Source organism: Rutidosis leptorrhynchoides, chromosome 3 (genome assembly GCF_046630445.1).
Source record: "Rutidosis leptorrhynchoides isolate AG116_Rl617_1_P2 chromosome 3, CSIRO_AGI_Rlap_v1, whole genome shotgun sequence".
Classification (NCBI taxonomy): domain Eukaryota; kingdom Viridiplantae; phylum Streptophyta; class Magnoliopsida; order Asterales; family Asteraceae; genus Rutidosis; species Rutidosis leptorrhynchoides.
This window is the reverse complement of record NC_092335.1, coordinates 687209952-687234906: the sequence shown is the minus strand read 5'-3', so window position 1 is coordinate 687234906 and position 24955 is coordinate 687209952. Positions and strand designations below refer to the sequence as shown.

General features: G+C 32.3%; 1 protein-coding gene across 1 annotated transcript; it reads left to right on the top strand.

Moving 5' to 3' along the window:
- The first annotated feature begins 19153 nt into the window (after window positions 1-19153).
- Window positions 19154-23013, top strand: LOC139902710 (uncharacterized). Its single transcript, XM_071885314.1, has 2 exons — window positions 19154-19207; window positions 22459-23013. Exons 1-2 carry the CDS (start codon window positions 19154-19156, stop codon window positions 23011-23013), a joined length of 609 nt encoding a protein of 202 aa, XP_071741415.1.
- Window positions 23014-24955: the final 1942 nt, after the last annotated feature.

Genomic DNA, 24955 nt, shown 5'->3' with positions numbered 1-24955 from the left:
TAGAAACTTTACTTATCTTAGAATGCTGAGCTAATCTAAGAACTCTGTTCACTTTCCTGAGTACTATCCAAATACACCACCACATCTAAATGCGACACAATGATTTCAAAAATTCTTGACATTCATAAGTCATCTATCATGGTTATGTGCATTACATATGTATTACATGAAATATTATCCATGATTTTGAAACTCTTATAATTGTTACTACTCTCAATCAAACGTATATAACTCCCTATTATATCACGTACCTATATGCCTTATGCCTTCATGCATCAGTTTGCGAATCGGAAAATGTCATTGGGCTATCACAGTATACGAATTGAAAGTCTTTAATCAAAAGATTATTAGATTACATACTTATCACTTTATGATCTTGACACGTCATACTACCATTATTAAAGTATAGACACATCATATCTTATTATATCTTATCGTATCTATCCCAATAGATTTTGTCTAACACTTTTCCTAAATTCCCACCGTAAATTACGGAAATCTTTTTGCTATATACACGTATTCGAGGAGACGAAAATATCATCCAGTATTCAACACTAATCTCATATCAAAAACCCTATTCCAAACACATAATATGGATTCCTCGAACTCTTCGAGCTCCAATGGCAGCGTAACTGGAATGAACGAACCAATCAGCCATCATCTATTTTGGATGAATTGGGGATGGGTTCGTAGTAAACTTAATCAATGGAGACAAGAAGAAGGTGATCCCTTCCACCAACCGAATTCACCTCTTGGTGAAGAACCTGAAGCACTTACTGGCGAACCCGTTCGGAACACTATTTTCACCCTCATTTCCAGGATATCCAGTCACGAATATATAATATCTAAAATTTTAGATCTTATTCATCCACTTGTCCGAACCGCCAATCATCCCGGAATAATAGAAGAAGTCAACGAGCTTCGCGCTCGAGTAGTGGCTCTGGAGAATATGGTGCGAAACCTACAAACACCAGCAGCAGCACCAGCAGCATAACCAGTACCACCAGTACCATCGGCATCACCACCAACATCACCAGCTTCACCAACGACAACATCCGCATTCCACGCCTCAACATCACACTCAGTACCTCAAACATCAACATCATACACCCCATAGATACCAAAGAATATTAGTAATAATGAGTTAAGATGTATTGACTCATTCTTCCTGAAGAATTACATATGTATACTTTATATATATGGATTGGAACAATAATAAATCTTTTCGTACTAAGCTATTACGTGTGAATCTTAACTAGTATGTACTACATGGTTAATTCATATCACAATATGCTATGATGTACATCTTTTGTTAATAACTTAACAATCGTTAATCATTGCTTCAATACAATAAACTCCATTTCGTAATAAACCAAGTGTATTACTCAAATATATGATTGATTGTATACTTTAATTTTCGATGTACTCGAAACTTTCTAGAAAATATCATTAGTGCCTTATGAATTTCACAAGAATTCCAAGAGCACCAACATCATATACCGAAGTATATCAATAACAATGAACGATGAAGTATTAATTCATAACTTCATTAGCGAAATATTTCACGACAATTATGAAATCTCTAAGGTTTTGGAGATTATTTATTCTCGTTTCAACAACAAATCAAATGAGTTTAATATTATATTAGCTCATTAAAACCATGATTACATCTGAAGAATACATATATGAACGTATATCTTCTCTTTTGTACAAACTGTTAATTGTAAAAAAATATTTTAACGGGTAGGTAAAACCCGAGAGATATTCATATCTCATATAAATATGTTACATTGTACATTTTTCCATTCTGATTCAGCAGTTGTTAACTATACTACTTACATTCACATGATATATGTATATGTTCACCAAAGAAAAACCATTTTCATACAAATTCAGTTACATACTCTGATTTTGACATATCGGAACTTAAGTAAAGCTTTAGCAAGTGTTATCTTCCTAAAGATCACTACATTCATGAATTATATTCATTCGTATTCTATGATGAATTATCAAATCAAACCACCGAACATACCATTCCTTACTTTTGAAAATCACAACATTTCTTCGTCAACCGTTAGATCCATTGATGGATGCATCTTACGCTTAAACACTTCAAATTCAAAATTCTTGAAAACATCCTTTGAATCTTGACGATCGCAATCAGCGTTTAATCATCTAAAAATGAAATTTCTTGAAACCATTTCGGATTGATAACCGATGATTCAAATATGGCTGCATTAAATGTAGAGGAAACAGAAAAATTGTAGATGGTCTTAAGGGCCAACAGTTTGATAATAAAGAATGGTACGTTGGAAAAGCTCAAAAGAAAATTTGGAACTGAAAAACGGATTGAGCTAACCATGGAGGAGACCAAGGACAAACACAAGGGCCAAACCCTATATTCAAAGAATCCAGGTAATTTTGGATCCGGTGAAATCTTTAGAGAATATCTTGCTCCGAAGTCATGTTAAAAGCTTGCGGAAAATTTTTCTTCATCAACTTTCGAACTTAGAAATTCCAAAATATCATCATAAATATCCTCTATATTTCGAAAGATATCTTCATAACGATTCATGTCCGCAATTAAGTATCTCTTTGCGATATCTTTATAAAGGAAACTGTTTTAGTTTCTATATTCTGTAAAATTCGAGTTTAAATTATAAATGCTTTGAAGAAGTGTTGGGAATTGAAGCATGAGTTAGTATAATATAATGACGTCAGGCCAACGTGATTATATTACAGTAAGTCATGCTAAGTTTTTAATGGAAGATGATGATTCATAGATTTTATAATCATCATTTTCCATGTTACACGACTCTTACATTCTATTTAACCTCTAAATATATCAAGAACATATTTTTCTTGATGATTCGGTCTTTTCCGGATATTCTGGTAATATGACAAATCAAATCGTGCTATTACCTTTCCTTTCTACTTTATATATTATGATCATTCGAAACTTCATACCTATGAATTCTGGACCATTACTCGCTTGACTTGAAGTCGGGAAGAAGAAACAAAAGCATAAAGCTCCGACATATAAGGGAAAATATAAAGCCCAATAACGACTCCGAAATTACAAACCGTGTATATCAATGCGTATAGCAATATAAAGACACGGGATAATTAAAAACACTATAACCCCAAGAGCATAGTAGAAGTAAACAGATTCCTCTGGCGGTAAAAGAAAAAGAAGAATGACTGCATAGATGGTCAATATAATAACCAGGACCAGAACTGGATTAAGCATTTTCTTAATCTTTTGGAAGTTTGAATTGAGAAAGAAAGTATAGAAGTGGTGAAGATAATGAAACGAAAGAAGCTAATTTATAGCAAAATTCCAAACACATCAATCGAGGCAAATCACCGCATTTAATCAAACAAATCTCAAAATTTCGTAAATACTGGAGAATCAAATCTTATAGATTACGAAGATTTCCTTTAATTCCTTGAATTCCGGAAATCAATTGTGACTACGTCTAAAGTTAAGGCGAACATTTAATTTTCTCATTTCACTCTTTTATGATAGCTTCATTTATACTCTTCCTATAAACGAATCGTTTTATCCATATTATTCAATAGTGATAAAACTTTATTATTCAACTTATATTCATCATTAAAATATTCTTGTTGTAAACAATGAAGATCTCTATCAAATTTCATGACTGTGATTTTCACGAACTCCTCTTTGTTTGTCTGCCCTAATATTGTGGCATAAAATGCTCAAGGTTTTAAATGAGCTCAATACTATTCATAACACATTTCATGTATCCAATTTACTGAAATGACTTGTATAACATCATCATTTTGAATGATCTTCGCATTAATGATAAAATGCACTTCGTTGAATAACCTATAGAAATCATGGAAGGAGAGGTCAAACAAACGCGTAAAAGCAATATACCTATCGTTAAAGTCCGTTGGAATTCGCGTAGAGGCCCCGAATATACCTGGGAACGCAAAGACCATATGAAACGGAAATATCCCCATCTCTTCTCAACTGCTGATGCAAACGAGGAAACTACCTAAAAACTTCGGGACGAAGTTTTCAATAACGGGGAGGTACTATAACGACCCTCATTTTTCCATTCTATATTTTTCCAATATTAAAAGCCCAAACAATATAATTAAAACTTAATGATTAAACTTTAATCAACAATTGTTAAGTGTTAAGAGTTAGAAAACATATTAATTAACTTTGTACAAAAATTGACAAGTTAATAAAAGATGAAAATAATAAACTTTTAGTCGACACTCACTGCTAATTAAAATTTATGCATTTATGTAATATTATAACTAATAACCTATAAGTAATAAATAAAAAGTGACATTTATATAAATAATAAAATAATTGGGAACTAAATATATACAAGTCATGAATTAGTAAAAAGAAAATAATACTTATCATGTAGTAAATGTAAAAATAATAATAATAATAATAATGAGACTAAAAAAATAGTACATCCTTATGTTGACTAATTATAAACTAGTACCACCTATTGTTGACTAAAAATTATAAAATAAAATAAAATCATTAATTAGAACATCCTTATGTTGACTAACACTCTAATACTTGCACTATATAAACACCTAGTTTCTCATTCACAAATCACACCAAAATCCTCTCTCAAAAACAATCTCTCCCTCTCCCTCTCTTGTGGTATTCGGATCTTCAAGCTTGTTCTTCGTGTTCTTCAAGAATCTTCAAGGAGTTCTTCAAGAATTTCAAGGCTTTGATCTTCCATCTTCATCGTGTTCATCTTTTCTTTGTTAATTATCTTGAATCTTCAAAGGTATAACATAAACCCTAAACTATTTACATAAACTTTGATCTTTGATAATTCATATTCATATTATAAACTTGTTATTCATAAGTATATACATAAACACACCTAGATTTATATATACATATATACATGTAAAAAAAAATATTTATATATATATATATATACACATATATATATACGAATTATATATACATATACATATTAAAACCTTAAACCCTAATTACACCTAAACTATAATTCTTAAACCCTAATTAATTAAACTCTAAACATTTATGAAACCCTAGGACATTAATTACTAAACCCTAGTTATTAATTACTACTTTAATTAACTAACCCTAATTAATGAAACCCTAATACTACTTATACTAGTACTTAACATGTATACACTATTACTATTACTAGCACCTATAACCTACTAATTATATTGTAGCACAAAAACATTTTGGGATATGTATTAGAGATGTATAGATCTTCGAACTTTCTTGACGAATGGTTTCTACGAGATTCTAGGCAGAGGGTTTGGATTTCCGATTTAAAGGGTCCTATGGCTCAAGCCCCTAGATCTAAATTAGCCATTCGAAGGGAAAGGGGTGATTGGAAGCTTATCTAATACGGAAAGTATTCTAAAATGGAAACACTCATAAAAGTAGAAACTCTCTAGTCATAGAAACTTAGTAAAATAAGAAACTTTCTAAAAATAGAAACTTTATAAAAATAGTAACTTACTAGGAATAGAAACTTAGTAAAACAAACTATACTTAAACACATACTTAAACTTAAACATGGGCAAAACACTTAACTACTCTTAAATGTCAATAGGTTGACTTTCCTGCTCACTCGTTCAACTCTCTATTCTGAGGAATAACTCTCTCTCTACTTACTAAGGTGAATTCATAGCCCCACTCTTTTTGGGGTGAGACACATGCTGCTTTTACTATTTACAATTTAGACACAAGTACCAACTGCTAAAACTATGCTATACCCGGCTATGTCCGACTAAGTCCCTACAGTGATATTTTTAAGTGCTGCGGCATGCTTATTTATTGGGGGTAGGCCTATCGGGAGTAACGTCCCCGATACATTTGACTCAGTCTTTGTATTACTTGATAATGAAATTTAAACCGACAAGGACAGACACAACTTGTCATGGGGCAAACTTGAACGTTTAGTCTAAATATCACGCACTGGCATAACTTTTTGATCCTGCGGGAGATCAATCTTACAAATTAAATCTTGTGGTCTAAAACAAACGGTCAAACTTATTTGTTAAACCTATGAACTTCACTCAACCTTTTGGTTGACACTTTAGCATGTTTTGTCTCAGGTGCTGTTTGATTCAAGCTCTTATACTTACTGCTTATGTGATGCTACTTGGACATAGGATCAAGAGATATCGCATTTATTACTTCTGCATGTGAACATTTCCATTATTGTTATTCCTATCATTGTAACTACGTTTCATTTTCCGCTGCGTGCTCAATAAAGTTTGTTTTATCATTTAGTATTGTTCTCGTATATTATAATATGTTGGTTGATTTGATATTAAGTCACATTTCACCCAGGCCCTAACTGGGGGTGTGACACTTTGATCACTAAACGAAATAATGACACCCTTCCAAGTGAAATAGTATCATTAATCAGAGATAAATTGGACGGAGTAAGAAAAGAATCCAGATGCGAAAATAATAAGTTACAATTTGGTAAAGGAAAATCAAAATCCGTAGTGAAAAGAAGAGCACGACACCTTGAAAGATGTCACAAATGCGGAAAATGGTCACACGAAGGAAAATGCTCGACAAATCAGACATATTCCAATACCGACTTTGTTACTTTATGCAGAGATGGACCGTTCATATGTTTAGAAAAAAAAACGTTGAATGCTCGAGGTTACGCCTATGTAGCTATGGAAAACCAATTAGTCCGACTATCTTATGAGTGGGCTAGAGCATATCACTAAGAATACTATCTCACAGGTAAGTTTGTATAGTTTTCAATTTTTAGTTTTTATTTTTATTTTTATTTTTAACCTTTTGATAATAAACGCTAATTTGTTCGCTATAAAGTACTACCTCCGTCTCATTCCAATAGGCCATTATTCTATTTTGGGCTGTCCCATTCTGATAGTCCACTTCCATAAATAGAAAGAAAAGAAGATATTTCATTGGTGAATCTGGAGAGAGAAGATATTTCATTGGTGGAGAAATGAAGTTAGTGGAATTTCCTAAAACTGCGAGTTTTTTGTCTGTGAACTATTGAAATGAGACAGAGGGAGTATTAAATTGGTATTCGATAAAATTAGGTCTTGCGACCGAAATTATTGATATCATACAAAAATTTATTACATCAATGCGAAATTTAACGTTTATTCTTAAGGTATAAATATCTTTAATCAATCAAACCAAAATATTTCAAAAATTCGTCATGAGTTAATTTAGGTTATGAAACCGAAATTACTTTACCGAAAAGAGGGGCGCATATTTTTGATAATATTTAATTAATTAAAGTGGGATGAAAGCCAAAAAGATTTTTAATTTTATTTTTACTTTATTTTTAAAATTAATATTAAAATAATATTGTAAACTTTTTAAATCAATATATTTAAAATTGTAAATATTTGAAAAATTAATATTTTTAATATAAGTTTGTATGTATAAATACAAAAATATAATTTAAGTTTGGTGTGAATTTTTAATATGAAATTTTAATTTTATGCATTTTAATTTAAATTTGGTGTGAATTTTTAAATTTTAATAATATGAATTTTTAATTTTATGCATTTTAAATTTAAGTTTGGTGTGAATTTAAAAATAAAAATTTACTTTATTTCGCTAAAGTTAAAAATATGATTTTTAAAATTCGTCGTAAGTTGAAGACTAGGTCTTTGAACCGAAATTGCTTTACCCAAGGGAGGGACGAGAACTTTTATTATTATTATTTTTAATCTTATTGAACTAAAATATGCCAAAAACATTTAAAAAAAACCCAAAAATCTTTATTTTTAAAACCGCGCTTTAAATTGACAAATTTTAAAATTTTGTCGAGGGACGGACTAGGACAACGATCCGAAACGCCCTCATCCTAAAAAGAAACAAATTTTTAAAATTTTATTAATTTTATGTTTTATTAAGTATAAGGTTTTATAAAAAAAAAAAAAAATAAATTTCACTGTACCCGGACCCCCATGCGATCGCATGGGGTTTACACTTCCACTCCATGCGATCGCATGGAGCTGAAATCCAGGCCAGATACAAGAGTTCCAGCGAGTCTGTCTTTCTCCACAAAAACACACACATACACGAAAATACTCCCAAATATTCACCAAATTTCACCAAAATTCACCGTAATTCATCAAATTTTTCGCTCTATTCATGAAATTTTTCAGGAGTTTATCAAGAAAGGTAAAAATTACACCCCTAAACTCTATAAATTCTTAGTTTTTGTGATAATTACCAATATTTTACCTAATGCAATTTTATTAATTTCTAGTGTAATTAGTGTTAAATTGTTAGTATTTTATGCATGTATAACCTAGATTGATACTATTTAACATGATTTGAAGCCAAAAACTTCAAAAATTTTAGAAATCTAGGGTTTGTGTTCTTGAGCAATTTGGGACTTTTTGATATAAACAGGTTATGACCGATTTTTATCATGAATTATTGCTAAATTAAGTAGTGTAACATGTTTAGATAGTTAAATGATCCAAACATTGATCCTAAACATGATTTTTGGAGATTAAAGTAGACTTTTTAAATCTAAAATACATGAACTTGATTAATTTGATATAATTGCCATTTGAGACTTGTTTAATTATTAATAATGACTATTTTGACATGTTATTTAAGTTAAATGCTTATGAACTTTGTTTACATTTTCATATGTGCTCATTTGAAAAAGTATAGAATTGTAAAAAAAAAATGTGAAAATGAATATAAGTTTAATTTTGATTTAACATGTTATTGTGATTGTTTTAAGTTGTTATTTTGCTAACACTAATGCATATTTGGATGCACAAATTTTGAATTTAATGTATTTTGCAGAAAGCTGATACTGGAGGTTCAGGATCATCATCATCTAGACGACCTGCTCCAGCTCCAGAACCAGAACCAGAAATGCAATATGAACCTGAACAACAACCACAACAGGAACCACAACAACAGCCTGATCAACACGTACCTTATTATGATCCGCTACAGTTACTTAATGAATTCATAGTATTTCCGCCACATCCACCTGTAGAATACCCAACGATTCCTGAACACACATTGCATCCTAATTTGAGATTTGATAGACGATGGAGAGATTACCCATCATATCAAAGTAATAAATTCAAATTAGTAACAAAAGAGGTAGAGGTGCCAAGGGTAATTGATTGGAATCCTTTGGAAACGGTCCATCTAGCTGACCGTGTTAGACAACATTTGATTCAAAGGTATGGCAGTTCTTCTTTTACAGATTGGGAACGTCTTTTCACCATTCGTAGACCTGTATATAAGGAATGGTGTGTTGAGCTGATGAGTACTATAGCGTTAAATGTAGATGTAGATAGGTTAGATGATAGAAGTTTTCTTAGATTTATCCTTGGCGGTAGGATGTACAGAATGTCCATGATGGACATGGCCAGGGCATTACAGATTTACACTCCTAGTGAATTGCTACTACCCGATTGTATGAGTTTGATTTATCATGGTGAAAGGGTAGATAGGAATTTTGACGCGAACGCCGTTTGGAGGCTTATGTCAAACTATAATGTTTTTACACTGGGAGGAAAACACTCCTACTTACATATTAACAAAGCCGAGCTTCGTGTTATTCATAGATTTTTGGCTAACTCGATTACACAGAGAGGTCACAATAAGGAGAAAATGACCTTACATGATTTATTTTACCTAAAGTGTATTCGAGACCCGAGAAGCTTTGTTAATATCCTTTACTGTGTTGGTTTTTATTTATCTAAAATGGTAGAAGGAATGCAGGACGGGAGTATAATAGGAGGAGGTATTTTTGTTACTCTCATTGGAGAGTATTTAGGTGTTGATAGGAACTAAGGGGGTCCATTACAGGTTTGTAGAGAACAGGATGAGACCATAGGATTGCGGGTTTATACGGGTGCTAAGGTATTGAAGAGTAGACACAACCAGGCAATTCCCTATGAAGGTAATCATCCTCAGGTAGAGAGAGGCTCAGATGAGGAAATGGGGGAAGCGGAAGACATTAGGGATGTCTTACGAGATGCTATTCTTGATGTCCACGTTCGTATAGATGAGGAAGCAATGACGAGCGCGACCAGACATAGTATGTATGAGCAGTGGAACTCCGAGCGAGTATACGAGGATTATAGGCGACGCCAACACGATAGCTGGTTAGTTCATCAGCACCAAATCATGAGCCAGCTATCATATCAGGTACCAAATAATTATGTGCCTACTCGACCTGCTCATTTTTCGCCACACAACCCCGACATCCGACCACCCTTTAACCGGTATGACTATAACCAAGCCTATCAAAACACCTATAACCAACAATGGAACCCACCTGACGAGATGAACTAGAACCCCTATCCAGACTGATTTGGTTCCATTGGTTATTTTTATGATTTTTATGTTTTTATTTTTTTACTTTTTCATGTTTAAACTTATGTTATTGGATATATTTATGTAATTTTTATCATTTTTATTATTATTGTGTACTAATATTTCACATTTAGGATTTGAAAGTGGGATATTAAGTCCCATTTCAAATTGCCATGCATGTTTATATTTGTATGTATGTATATTGTCGATTGTACAAAACAGGGTAAAACAGCACATTTTCAAAGACTGGCATTAAGTTCAGCAAAAGCTAGTACTTTTGACGACAAAATAAAATACAAATGAGATGTAACAACAAGACGGAATGAACAAATGATGTGCACCATTTATCATTCAGCAAACAAACGCCAATATGTTTGAAAACTTTGGTAAAATTTAATCATTTTTCTACGCTAATCACCCTCAATAATTTAAATTGTTACTGATTTCTTGCAAATGAGGGCATTGCAAGATCTTAAGTGTGGGAAGGGGTTAAATTCTTTCGGATTTTAAAATTTTTAACTTAAACACTTGGTTACCATTAAAAATACTAGTAACGCAGTAGTTGTATTAGAATCTAGTGCTCTCTGATAATAAAGAACAGCCCTAGTCTTATATACTAACTACCCAATTCTAGTAAAATTTTACAAAATTTTCAATTAAATGAACTCAAAATCATGTTTATACATATTTATGAACGATAAAACTAGGTGTTAACACCGAAATTATTGTTACCTCGGAAAGGACATAAATTGAGAAACAAACCAAAGTGTTAGAATTCATTTAAAATGGAATAGAGGACAATAAAAAGGAAAATAAAAGCCAAGTGTGGGAAAATTTACCAAGTTATCTTAAACATATGTCACATATTTCTGTAACAAATAATTGAAGATACTTTTGCTTTGGACTAAACTAAACAGTTTTACCCGATTTACTGTAATATATTTGAAAGAAAGATGGATCTACACGATGAATCAATTCCATCATTAAAAGGAAGTAAAGTCTTCCGAAAAAGAAACGCGCTTCTTGATTTAGGTCATGAAGTTGTCGTCCAGACCAGCTGTAAGTTGACGAAAAATCTAGAAAAGTCATCTCTAAAATCAGCAGGAAATCCACGGATCTCAGCATCAAACAGGGTCGCCAAGTGGTCAGACTTATCCTAACCATGAGAGGATCTGTCTTGTAAAATGGGGAGGACGCCGTGCAAATTAGCTGGATAAGACTAATGAATCAGATCCCCAGAAAGGATAATCTCCTTTAAAGATCAAAAATCAGCTTTTAAGACTGATATTACTCAATCCTTGAGATTGACCTTAAAGATTGAGAATTACAAACTCATGGAATTCAATGATATCTAAACTCGAGCTTGAACGAGAAAATATTTTGATCAAATTAAAACCGATTTGTTTTCTGAAAACCCATTTTCAATGCGTTCATTACCATTGAACGTAAAATCCTAGGAATTCACCTGGAATTCATTAGGTCACCTGAACCAAATCGGGTGTCAACCGTAAGAACGGTAGTTTCATAGCATGGTCAAAGACAGGACCTTGTGCCAGACCAGAAAATTATAAGGGTGAGCTTTACTATTGCTCATACCAAGGATAGTAATTGCGTCCGACACGTTATAGACCATAATTAAAAGCATGTCAGGGGACATTGCCTTAACAGTTGCTTGTTCAACGCTTTCCTTTACAACCGGACGGTAGTTTATCGAAAGGTAATATACGGAGCAAGTATACTGGACGTGTTGCTTTCCTAATACAAGGTTAGCAAGTGGGTGACACAAAACTGCAAGTTTTGAGCTAAAATTTTCAAATATGAAACCCACCAAACCCACAAAAACAATTTGTAAACACCGGTGAAGGGTTATTCTGGAAAACTTATCTAGGAAAAAAGCTAGATTTAATTTTCAAAAGATCAAATGTTTTCATAAAGATCCTATTTCTTAAAGGATCTAAATTTTCATAGTCATGTGGGACTGTAAACCACATCGTTACTACAATTGTTTATACTGCCGTAAAGAAATCACTGATGTACAAAGTGTGAAGAATAAAGAAGTGATTCTAGTATATTCAAGACTATATTGCTTGAGGACAAGCAACGCTCAAGTGTGGGAATATTTGATAATGCTAAAAACAAACATATATTTCATAGCATTATCCCTCAAGAAAGACAAGCTTTTAGTTACAACTGTTCTATTTACAAGTGATATTCGTTTAAATAATAAAAGGTGAAGATAAAAGACAGATTCGACGAATTGAAGACGCAAACGACCAAAAAGCTCAAAAGTACAAAGTACAATCAAAGAGGTTCCAATTATTGATGAGAAACGTCTCAAAATTACAAGAGTACAAGACGCGAAACGCAAAGTACAAGATATTAAATTATACGCAAGGACGTTCGAAAATCCGGAACCGGGACCAGAGTCAACTCTCAACGCTCGACGCAACGGACTAAAAATTACAAGTCAACTATGCACATGAATATAATATAATATATAATTAATTCTTAAAATTAATATATATATTATATTATATAAACCGTCTGCAGAAGAAAACAACAACATGTGAGCCTCCCCAGCTGGCCATGCGATCGCATGAGCTGGAGGAGCAAAACTCATGCGATCGCGTGAGCTCCTTTTCCAGCTCACAGGCCTATAAATTCGCGTGTTTGGTTCAGTTTAATATATCAATCCATCCATCCAACTCTCTCAACGTATATATATATATATATATATATATATATATATATATATATATATATATATATATATATATATTATAATTTTAATTTTAATTTTAATTTCCAATAATAAGGGTATGTTAGCGAATGTTGTAAGGGTGTAAGTCGAAATTCTGTCCGTGTAACGCTACGCTATTTTTAATCATTGTAAGTTATGTTCAACCTTTTTAATTTAATGTCTCGTAGCTAAGTTATTATTATGCTTATTTAAAACGAAGTAATCATGATGTTGGGCTAATTACTAAAAATGGGTAATTGGGCTTTGTACCATAATTGGGGTTTGGACAAAAGAACGCCACTTGTGGAAATTAGACTATGAGCTATTAATGGGCTTTATATTTGTTTAACTAAATGATAGTTTGTTAATTTTAATATAAAGATTTACAATTGGACATACCTATAAATAACCATATACACTCAATCGGACACGATGGACGGGATATTTATATGTACGACTAATCGTTCATTTAACCGGACACGGGAATGGATTAATAGTCTATGGAATTATTAAAACAAGGGTGAAATTATGTACAAGGACACTTGGCATAATTGTTAACAAAGTATTAAAACCTTGGATTACACGCAGTCGATATCCTGGTGTAATTATTAAACAAAGTATTAAAACCTTGTTACAGTTTAAGTCCCCAATTAGTTGGAATATTTGACTTCGGGTATAAGGATAATTTGACGAGGACACTCGCACTTTATATTTATGACTGATGGACTGTTATGGACAAAAATCAGACGGACATATTAAATAATCCAGGACAAAGGACAATTAACCCATGGGCATAAAACTAAAATCAACACGTCAAACATCATGATTACGGAAGTTTAAATAAGCATAATTCCTTTATTTTCATATTTAATTGCACTTTTAATTATCGCACTTTTATTTATTGTCATTGTATTTAATTGCACTTTTAATTATCGTACTCTTTAATTATCGCAAGTTTATTTTATCGCACTTTTATTTATCGCAATTTCATTATCGTTATTTACTTTACGCTTTAAATTAAGTCTTTTATTTTTTTTAATATTTTACATTAGGTTTTAACTGCGACTAAAGTTTTAAAATCGACAAACCGGTCATTAAACGGTAAAAAAACCCCCCTTTTTATAATAATAATATTACTTATATATATTTGTATTTTTATAAATTAAAATTAATATAGCGTTAAGCTTTGTTTAAAAGATTTCCCTGTGGAACGAACCAGACTTACTAAAAACTACACTACTGTACGATTAGGTACACTGCCTATAAGTGTTGTAGCAAGGTTTAAGTATATCCATTCTATAAATAAATAAATATCTTGTGTAAAATTGTATCGTATTTAATAGTTTTTCCTAGTAAAATATAAGCTATTTCATATACACCTCGCATAACATCAGAAATGTTCAAGAGAAATTTATTGCTAAAGGTATATTTTTTTCGTCTAATTTGGTGCTTCTTAGTTATAATAATAGGGTGTAATGATGATTTAGGGCTTGTGACTACATTAGAGATTATGTTTTTTTGAAGATATTAACGATATGCTTTTTTTTTTCATTTATATTATTGCATCTTAAAGTTGCTTAAGATGCAATATCTTAATCTAATTCGTAACTTACATATGGAGCAGCTGATATATTATGTTCATCCTTCATGTATTTATTATGCCCAGTCTACGTACATATACATATGCCTGTATATTTTTAGATCACTGTGATATAAGTAAACTTATAAAATAATGTAATTAGTTATAAATTGCTTTCCTTTAACCTTGCTGATACTACTGGTTCTATAGCCTTTAGCAGATGCTTATGGATTACTCATGCATAGGAATGACCAAGAGGAATGGACTCTTGCACCCGAAGGCTGCACCTTCATCAAGATATCAACATGCCTCGGTAAGTATTATAATTTTACTCTACGCCCGTTCGTAGTTGTGTATGTGTTTGTGCAGATTTGAGTTACAGGTGCAATTTTGACCCATTCACTATTACTCATGAATGGTCAATTTTTAGTTTTTTTCATTTCTAAAAGTCAACATTAAAATTTTTTTAAACCTGTTGCACTGATTAAATGGGTCAAAGGTTTCCATTAGTGTATTATCTATGCATACTAGCTCCAGAAACACGTTAAAAGATTTAGACTATTATGGTCACACTATTTATTACCTATGTTATCATAATCTTCACAAAAAAGTTTGTTAAAGGTTCTGAACTGATTATCTATTATATATGCATAGAAGCTCCAAAGTTGATTTGAAATATCTCGACGATTACGGTAACAATTTTTACTACAATATGTTATCCTTTGCGCCAATTTTTTCTATCAAAATAATGGTTAAATAAGTGTTTACATGTCACCCTGGCTCACCGCAGCCGGTTTTCACCTGTTCTAAAAATATTCTATTTCAACTTGTACTAATCTGAACCATTACCTTACCAACTCAATCTCTTAGAATTGATAACGGGTGTACTCTTACTAGAGTCATATCATGATTGCATCTGTAGGTCATCAGGTATTTGTTGGGGCCCGATTACATGTTACAGGAGGTGTGGTTAGAGTAGGTTGGGCAGTAGACGGTGAAGCTGCTGCTGTTGCAAGTTAATATTGGTTGCTATTGCAACTGTTATAGTTTTAATTGTATTATCAAAGATGAATAATCACAATAATCACACTCTACGCTTACAGTTAATATGAGGCTTTCAAACGTTTCTTCAGGTGCTTCTCATCGGGAAAATCAAAAGACAGTTGAAGACAATTTTTTCACTATGTTTTTGACTATTTTAGTTTTGAAATGCTATCAATAACTCATTGTTACATTCTAAGGCTATTGATTCATAGCGTCTTTTAAACTCATTTTTAACATTTCTTTACTTTCAATACATATACTACTAAAGTGTTAAATCATTAAACTGCGATCAACAACAATGTTGTACAAATACTAACTATTACGAAAACTATTTTTAGAGCTGCCGTGCAACGCACGGGCTCTTAAAATCTAGTGTGTAATATATGCTTAAATCTCACTTAGTATAGTTGCTAAGGATAATGATTTTTACTACTGCGTTTTTCATTCATCGAGTTCCCAAGAGCAACTGAAAACTTCAAATATGTAAATGATCATCAATCACACATCTAACATCAAACATGTAAATATAAAAATAAGCTCATAACAATATCCTTGGGATCCGCATTCATACATGTAAATTAAAAAGCATTTCATCAAACATTTAATATTAACGACACACAAACTCATCTGCTTGTTTTGAAATTATACTCTCCTAAATTGACTCGTACACTGTCTCTATTACCGAACCATCTTCAACTTTAGTTTCAAAAACACAACTGTCAGCAACTGCTTTTGAACTAAAATTAAGCCTCCTTGCAACATAACTTCCAGAAGTTTCTACACTGTTTCGACCTTTTGAACTCAGCATAGAATTTTCAGTACCCTGGGACAATGGGGTAAGAACATCTTCCATAGGGTTAGACAGGCAATCATGATTTAATGTTTTGTTTGTTGGTGGAGATACTAATGTTGATGGTGATATGCATTTTGATGTCGAATTGACACTTTCTTTATTTGAATATGGAGTTTCGGGACATAAACAACCACCATCATTATCAACCGTCATTGGAGAAGGTGAAGACTGATTAACGTTATTCTTGTATTCCATAGCAGTGGAATTTATAATTTTATCTGAAATACAATATGGGTACTCCTATTTTTTTTTTTTTTTATCTGTATCAATATTAGTGACAAAATTAAAATCGAAATCAAAATGACAAATCTAGATAAAACAATATGTAAACTTTATTTGCTAATCACATTCTTTATATTAATCAATCAGATTTGTCGAATTGATTCCTTCTAATTTTGTAGATAACAAATCCCCCAAATTAAACCCTAGGATAAAGAATTAAAAAAAAAACGGTAATTAATTCGAAGAGTATTTATGAAAGGTAACGATCGATCGTATAGGCGGTACGACTCTCTATTCGCCGGATAATTATAACTCTAGTTTTACAATGGTAAAATTGCGCATTTGGGCTTATTATATAAATGGGAAATGGGTAAATGAATTACCAACACGTTTAGTATTTTGTTTTTGTTTTTTTTTTTCGGCGAAAATATTAATATAAATATATAAAGATCGAAAAGATCCGGTGGTACACTACACATACACGACAATATTGAAAGGTCTCGTTCTATTCGTCCAACAAAATGAACGATAACATTGAAAGAGAGCGAGCACATTGAAAGTAAATAACATCACAAACGTCAAACCACCAAACCTAAATCTAAAAACATATAAAACCGGGCACGTATCTAACACCGCGATCACCACAACTTGAAAGCCGTACAACAAAATGAACACCAGGCACTCCAGTAGCACCTAACTCGAGGCCTGCAAATCAAAATAACCTCTCGTACCCGAAGAACCACATAACTACTCCTAACTAGAGAACCACAGGCTCGTATAGTAAGATCAAATCCCCGTTCGAGAGAAAAAAGGACCCCGAGAGAACAACTTCAAAAAACATCAATTTTTCGAGGTCAACAAAGTCAACACACGTCGGCAACGACATCGAGTCCACCTAGGGATGTCATCGGGTCGGGTTTGGGAAGGGTTTAGTTAATCCCGGACCCGAACCCGATTAAGAAACCCCGCCCCAAACCTGGCCCGAAACTCGTCGGGTCCCCATTTACTTACATACTATCGGGTTTCCCCACGGGTAAACGGGTATACCCGATTAGTCATTTTGTATCTATTTTTCAATAAGTTACCAAATCAAAATATCGAAAAATAACTTAACTACTTCATGTTTAAAGTATTATAAAATATCACATACAAAAAGTTGATTGAAAAATTTCTAAAATACTCAAATATACAAAGCATATAAATTATCACATCTCGAAAACTTGTTGTATATGATTTATATTGAATAAAATTATACTCATTTTCAAAACAAATAAGAGAATCTTTCATTCATTAACAATATAATATTAAAACTAAAATTTTACATACAAATTATTATTAAAATTTCTCGGACCGGGTATACGGGTATGCGGGTCGGGTATACGGGTCGGGTAAATGGGTTTGTATTCAAAGCCATACCCGAACCCAAACCCGGAATGTTATTTGTAATCATCCCCATACCCGGCCCATGACCCGATGGACTCGGGTCAGACCCGACCCAATTATAATGGGTTTCGGGTTTCCCCATCGGGTGCGGGTTATTTTGCCATCCCTAAGTCCACCCGAATAGACTCGACTACGGGAAAGGTATTAACACTAAAGCAGAACAGCAACCGAACAGTGCAATTCACGAAGCCAAACCAATAGAGACCAGGCTATCATCGCCGAATTTTCAGAGGACATTTACAAACCCGCAACCACCAGAAGCCGAAAAACCAGTAGCCGGCTGCGACCGATAGCAGCCACCAGCAGAAACCAACCGCCATTAGGCTCCATACAACCACAAAAGGCCGCCAACAACATCATCTGTCGTCGGAAACCTCTCACAGTCATCCAATAACCACTACGGCTCTGGTCACGGGCGGCTTCCGGCCACCGGAAGTCGCCAAATTTCAACACACATCAAAACGCCAACCATAAACCCACCAAAATCAAACCTAACCTCAAAACAAAGCCGAGACTTACCAAGATGAAAGTAGAATTCCGGAGGAATTCGTCGCCTACCACCACCACAGGAAAGAAACCCGTCACGAAGATCGGAGAGGAAGGAAAAAGGCGAGCGACCCATTAGACTCAAAACACGCCAGAAGCACCGATTACCAACCCAAAAACCAACCAATACCCAGATCCCGAGGAAAACCACACGGAATCGCCGCCTGGAAGTGGGTGAAGAGACCGAAGAAGATGAAACGGTTCAAGACATCATCGGAGAGAAACGGCACGAGGTTGTAATTATTCGACATAAAGTAGTAAATCCGAACCACCGGCGAGATGCCGGTGGTGGGAGAGGGAATCTAGACCGGATCTACAAACCGACGAAGAAGAAGGAAAAAGAAAGGAAGTTGTCGGCTACAAAATATGGGTACGGAAGCAGAAAAGAGAGAGAGACGGAGGAGATGTAAGGAGAGGAAAGTTTTTTAGAGAGAAAATTATGCCTTGGATGTACGTTTGCATTTACTATATTTTATAAATTATTATATACGAATTATTTTTTTAGAATTTATTTTTATATACATAACGAAGAGATTTTTAACAACATCTATTCTCAAGAAATTTTTTTACATAATAAAGAGGACATCGCATTAAGAAGTTGATAGGTTGATTATAAGAATCATGTTAATTATCTTCACCTTCAGCCACCATTAAAAGTCCTAATGAAATGGAGGCCGGTATTGTTATCGAACGACTTCAGGAAGACGTTATAGGCTTGTTAATTACGAGTGTTTATTTCAGTAATGAGTTATAGATTTCTCCTTTTAGACAACAAATAAATGAATAAGCTAATAATATTGATTGTGATGTGTAGTGAAAAGCAGAGGCGTCTTCGAGGATAGGCAAGATAGGCAATCGCCTAGGGCCCAAAATTTTGAAGGGCCCAAATTTTTTAATATATATATATATATATATATATAGGGGCAGGATCAATGGGGAAGTAACCAATCGGGGGGAAGCGGGGGGAAGCAAAAATTTTTTTTTTTTCGTTTTTTTTGGAATTTTTTTTTCCGGCATCAAGATCACACGAAAATATGAACATTTAGAAGAGACACTTCGTGATGAATGTTATTATTTAGGCGTGAAAACGATCGACAAAAATAACATTCAAGATAATATTGTTCGTGAAGAATGTGAACGTTTTTTTTCATGTTTTGTGAAGTAAAATTTAGCCCGATTTAGAGTTTAGGGTTTAGGGTTTAGGGTTTGGTGTTTTGGGTTTATGGAATAAACCCAAAACACCAAACCCTAAACCCTAAACCCTAAACTCTAAACCGTTCGTGTTAAAAACTCAATCTAAATCCTAAATCTAAACCCTAAATCTAAACCTTAAACCCTAAATTTCTAAACCCTAATATCTAAACCCTATAAACCCTAATATCTAAACCCCAATAGCTAAAACCTCAAAATACGCTCGAAAAACACGATAATTGTTATATATTACTTCTTCGAGCGTTTTCCCGCCAAAATAAAAACATTTATCACAAAGTGTCTCTACTAAATGTTCATATTTTCATCTCATATATATTGTTCGTGAACAAAGTTTTTTCAAAAAACGAAAAAAAAAAAAAATTTTGCTTCCCCCCGCTTCCCCCCGAATGGTTACTTCCCTCTTGATCCTACCACTATATATATATATATATATATATATATATATATATATATATATATATATATATATATATATATATATATATCAAAATAGTTAAGTAAATAAAAAAAATTGTCCAATAAAATTAAACTATACAAATTTGTAAAATTCCAATATTCGACCCAGTATCAATATAATTAATTACGACCTACAAAATCTTATACCTTTATTATTAATTTTGATTTAAATAATTACTCTATATATCTAAATGATACTCCCTCCGTCCCATCTTAAGTGTCCACTGTTGAGTTTTCAAAGTCTTTCTTTGACAACTTTGACCGTATATACTTTTATTTGTGTTATATAATACTTGATAAAAATTATATGGAATGAAAACACATTTAAAACTCAATTCATTCATATAAGTTTCATCAATTATTATATAGCACAAATGAAAATATTTACGGTCAAAGTTGACAAAGAAAGACTTTGAAAAGTCAACAGTGGACACTTAAGATGGGACGGAGGGAGTATATAGCAAGTGAATAGTACCCTTAATAGTTTCACAAACACCCCTCAAATTTTCACTTTATTATTATTTAACTTTTTTCCTTATTATAAATTAACTATGTAACTCATTATATATATATATATATATATATATATATATATATATATATATATATATATATATATATATATATATATATATATATATATATATATAAAAGTGAATATATATAAGTGAATAGTACCCTCAATAGTTTCATAAACACCCCTTAAATTTTAACTTTATTATTATTTAACTTTTTTTCTTATTATAAATTAACTATGTAACTCATTATATATATATATATATATATATATATATATATATATATATATATATATATATATATATATATATATATATATATATAGTTTCACAAACACCCCTCAAATTTTCACTTTATTATTATTTAACTTTTTTCCTTATTATAAATTAACTATGTAACTCATTATATATATATATATATATATATATATATATATATATATATATATATATATATATATATATATTATTCTCTACATCTCTAAAAGACAAAGGCTTTACGAATAGTTCTTCTCCAAGCTTTAATCGTTTGTATGTCGTGCAAAAAGGTTGTACCCACAATGACACCACACTAAACATTGAGATGACACCACACTAAACATTGAGAACCATTATAAACTTTAGAGTGTCAAATGTAAATTCCTAGGGTAAAAAATGTAAACTCCATAGGGGTCTAAAGTTAAAGTTCAAGGGCCAAATCGTAACTTCTTTATTTTCCATAAAACTCCCCACCAAATCCACCTAAATTTTTAACCGCCTTTATATTTTCGTACGACTTGGGATAGGTTTAACCGATATAACCGTTAAACACGAAATAATTTTACGAAACAAACATAACAAATTATATCCGAAACGGAGTCCCGACGCGGAGCGAAGGCCCCCTCCACTAGTTTGTTTTAATATAAATAACATACAGCAACCTCATAAATCAATAACCTTATAAACCCTAAAAAATTCTTAAAGTTTTCGTCGTAGACTCGTAGCCGTGCTTACCTATCAACGTCATTGTAATTGGTAAGTTTTCTTTATTTTTATTTTATTGTTAAATTTTTTTTGTTTATTGTAGATTGTTGAATATATTCTAAAGCTAGAGTATTGATTTATTATATTTTATTATTTATATATGAATATGAATGGACTGAATGTGTTGTTTGAAACTTTGAATATATTGAATTTTGTTTATAACTGCCAATCCATAAATTTGTATGGAGTATTATATGCTTTATTCATATTACTATTGTAGAATCAGTATGAACTTTGAATCATTAACATGATAAATTCTTAATTGTATATTCAATAAGATATTTGTAATCATTTATATGAATAAACTAAGATTAATTTTTTTCTATTAAATAACTATAATTATTAACTTTTATTGCCAGTAAATCGAAACGTGTACTACAATTGTTAGTCAATAACAGTAGGCTTTTAATATTTTCAGAACTTATGGCTCCTAAACCTGAATCTGGACATTAAAAACGTCAGAAAAGAAAAAGAGTTGAGGCATTTATTAAGTCTCGAAGTGGGTCTTTAGATAAATTCGTTCAGAAAAAACCACACCCAAACTCTAATAATGTTGATGGAGATAATAATAGTGACGTTAATCGTAATGATCATCATGTTGTTGATGATACTCATGTTGACAATCTGCATTGTGGCGATATTAACTTAGATAAAGATGTTCATGATACTAATATTGAAAATGAGAATGTTAATGACATTAATTCTAGTGAGGATTTCGATGAACTTAATCCAGATGATGATAATGAACCCGCAGTAAATGTTGATCTTCATAATGTTGATATATATGATCCACGTGAATGGGATCGACTTACTACTGATATGATTAAGGTTTTGGTAGTTGATGGTCCTAAAAGAGACAACTCATTTAAAAGGGGACCCAAAAATCAATCATCTAGGCGATTTTCTTCATTTTCATATACAAGAACTCTAGCAAATAACGAGAAGTGTGATAGAGAGTGGTTGGTATATTCCAAAGAACTTGACAGAGTTTTTTGTTTTTGTTGTAAAATTTTTTGAAAAGGGGGTACGAAAGGTTAGATTGTGAATGAGGGTTTTTCAGATTGGAAGAATCTTAACAAAAGTCTTAAAGAACACGAAGTTAGCTTGGAGCATATCATGAATATGGCTACATGGTTTGACATGCGTCTAAGATTAAAAAACAATGAAACGATTGATAAAGAGTCTCACGAACTATTCACGAAAGAGAGAGATTACTGGAAAAATGTTCTATTAAGAATTATATCAATTATAAAGTATCTTGCTAAAAACAATTTAGTATTCCGTGATAGTAACGCAAGTGTAACATCCCGTTTTTCCCGTACGTATTGAAAGGTACATACTTAATCATTTGTACGTTGTAACTCGTTAGATTATGCGTAATTGTGTAGATATACATATATATATATATATATATATATATATATATATATATATGTATGTACTTGTTAATGTGTGTGTACATAAGTTTATAAATGAGTTCGGTTAGCGTTAAGTCTTGTGAGACTTAGATATGAGGCCTAGGTGAATATAGGAAGCGGGTTTGGAAGGTACAAATTAAATAAAATCAAAAATTGCTTAAAATGGTCGAGCTGTCCAGACTATTCCAATAACAGTAGCATCTGCAGAAAGAAGTTTTTCAAAACTGAAGTTGTTGAAAAACTACTTGCGGTCTACCATGTCACAGGAAAGACTTAATTGATTGGCTTTGATATCTATTGAAAATGATATATTGAAGAGTATTGACTATAAAGAGTTATAAACGACTTTGCTTCTAAAAATGCTAAGAGAGTAGTTTTATTTAGATAATAGTTTAGTTATAGTTAAAGGACAAATATTTGAGTGTATAAAACACTTTGATACGCATGTCTAATGTCTTTATAACTTTTTCGTATTGGTAAATTTTAATTTTATATTTTTATCTGTATTTGAAATTTTAACGACTATAAGGGCCCATTTTTATTTTCACCTCGGGCCTTGAAATTGTTGAGACGGCCCTGGTGAAAAGTGAAGTTATTTTTGAGTAATGACTGTGACAAAGTTGAGGTTATAATGGAAAATCTTGTTGAGCAGGGTTGTGGGCAGAATGTAAGTAGAGGTTAGGTTAAAAAGTAAGAAAAGATAACTATTGTACAAAGTAAACGATAAAAATTAGCAAATTGCCTAAAAAGTAACATAAAAACTACACTACTTTTTTCAAATAAAGTGAATATCGATTTTTCATTTGTCCAAAAAAGACTTTGATTTTAATTATTGCGTAAACATGTCTCCAATTTTAAAAGCGTTGCAATTGAGGTGACGTGTTAATTAATAAGCTGACGTGTTAAATCAAATGTGTGGCCACAAACTGATCAAAGGCGGACAGTACCACAAGAGAAGTATCGCCATGATGCAAACTTTAGCTCAACTCGAGGAACAATTTTATCACTGAGATTTTTGAAATCAAATATTTAAAGGTCTATTAATACAAAATCATATGTTTCAAGCGTATTCCTGATTAACTACATACACTAACTAGATTGTGGGGTCAGATTATCTGTTCTTTTCGAGTTAACACAACAACTCATATTATATGTTCCAAGTAAAACCCAAAATGATAAACTAATACAATTGGATCCAAAGGAAATACATAACGTGATATAAATACAGAAGCAGAGGCGAAACTAGGATTTTTTTCACCGGGGGCAAAAAAAAAAATTTTAACCGTAGCAATTTTTTTGGACAAAATTTGAAGATTTTTGGGCAAAAGTTGGAGATTTTGGGGCAAAATTTGAAGATTTTGGGGCAAAAGTTGGAGATTTTGGGGCAAAATTTAAAGATTTTGAGGCAAAAGTTGGAGGTTTGGGGGCAAAAAAAAAAAAATCCACCGGGGACAAAGTCGAAAAACCCAAAATTTTTACACTGAAAAAAAAATCCACCGGGGACGCCCCCCCTTCCCATACCATCTTCGCCCCTGGAGACA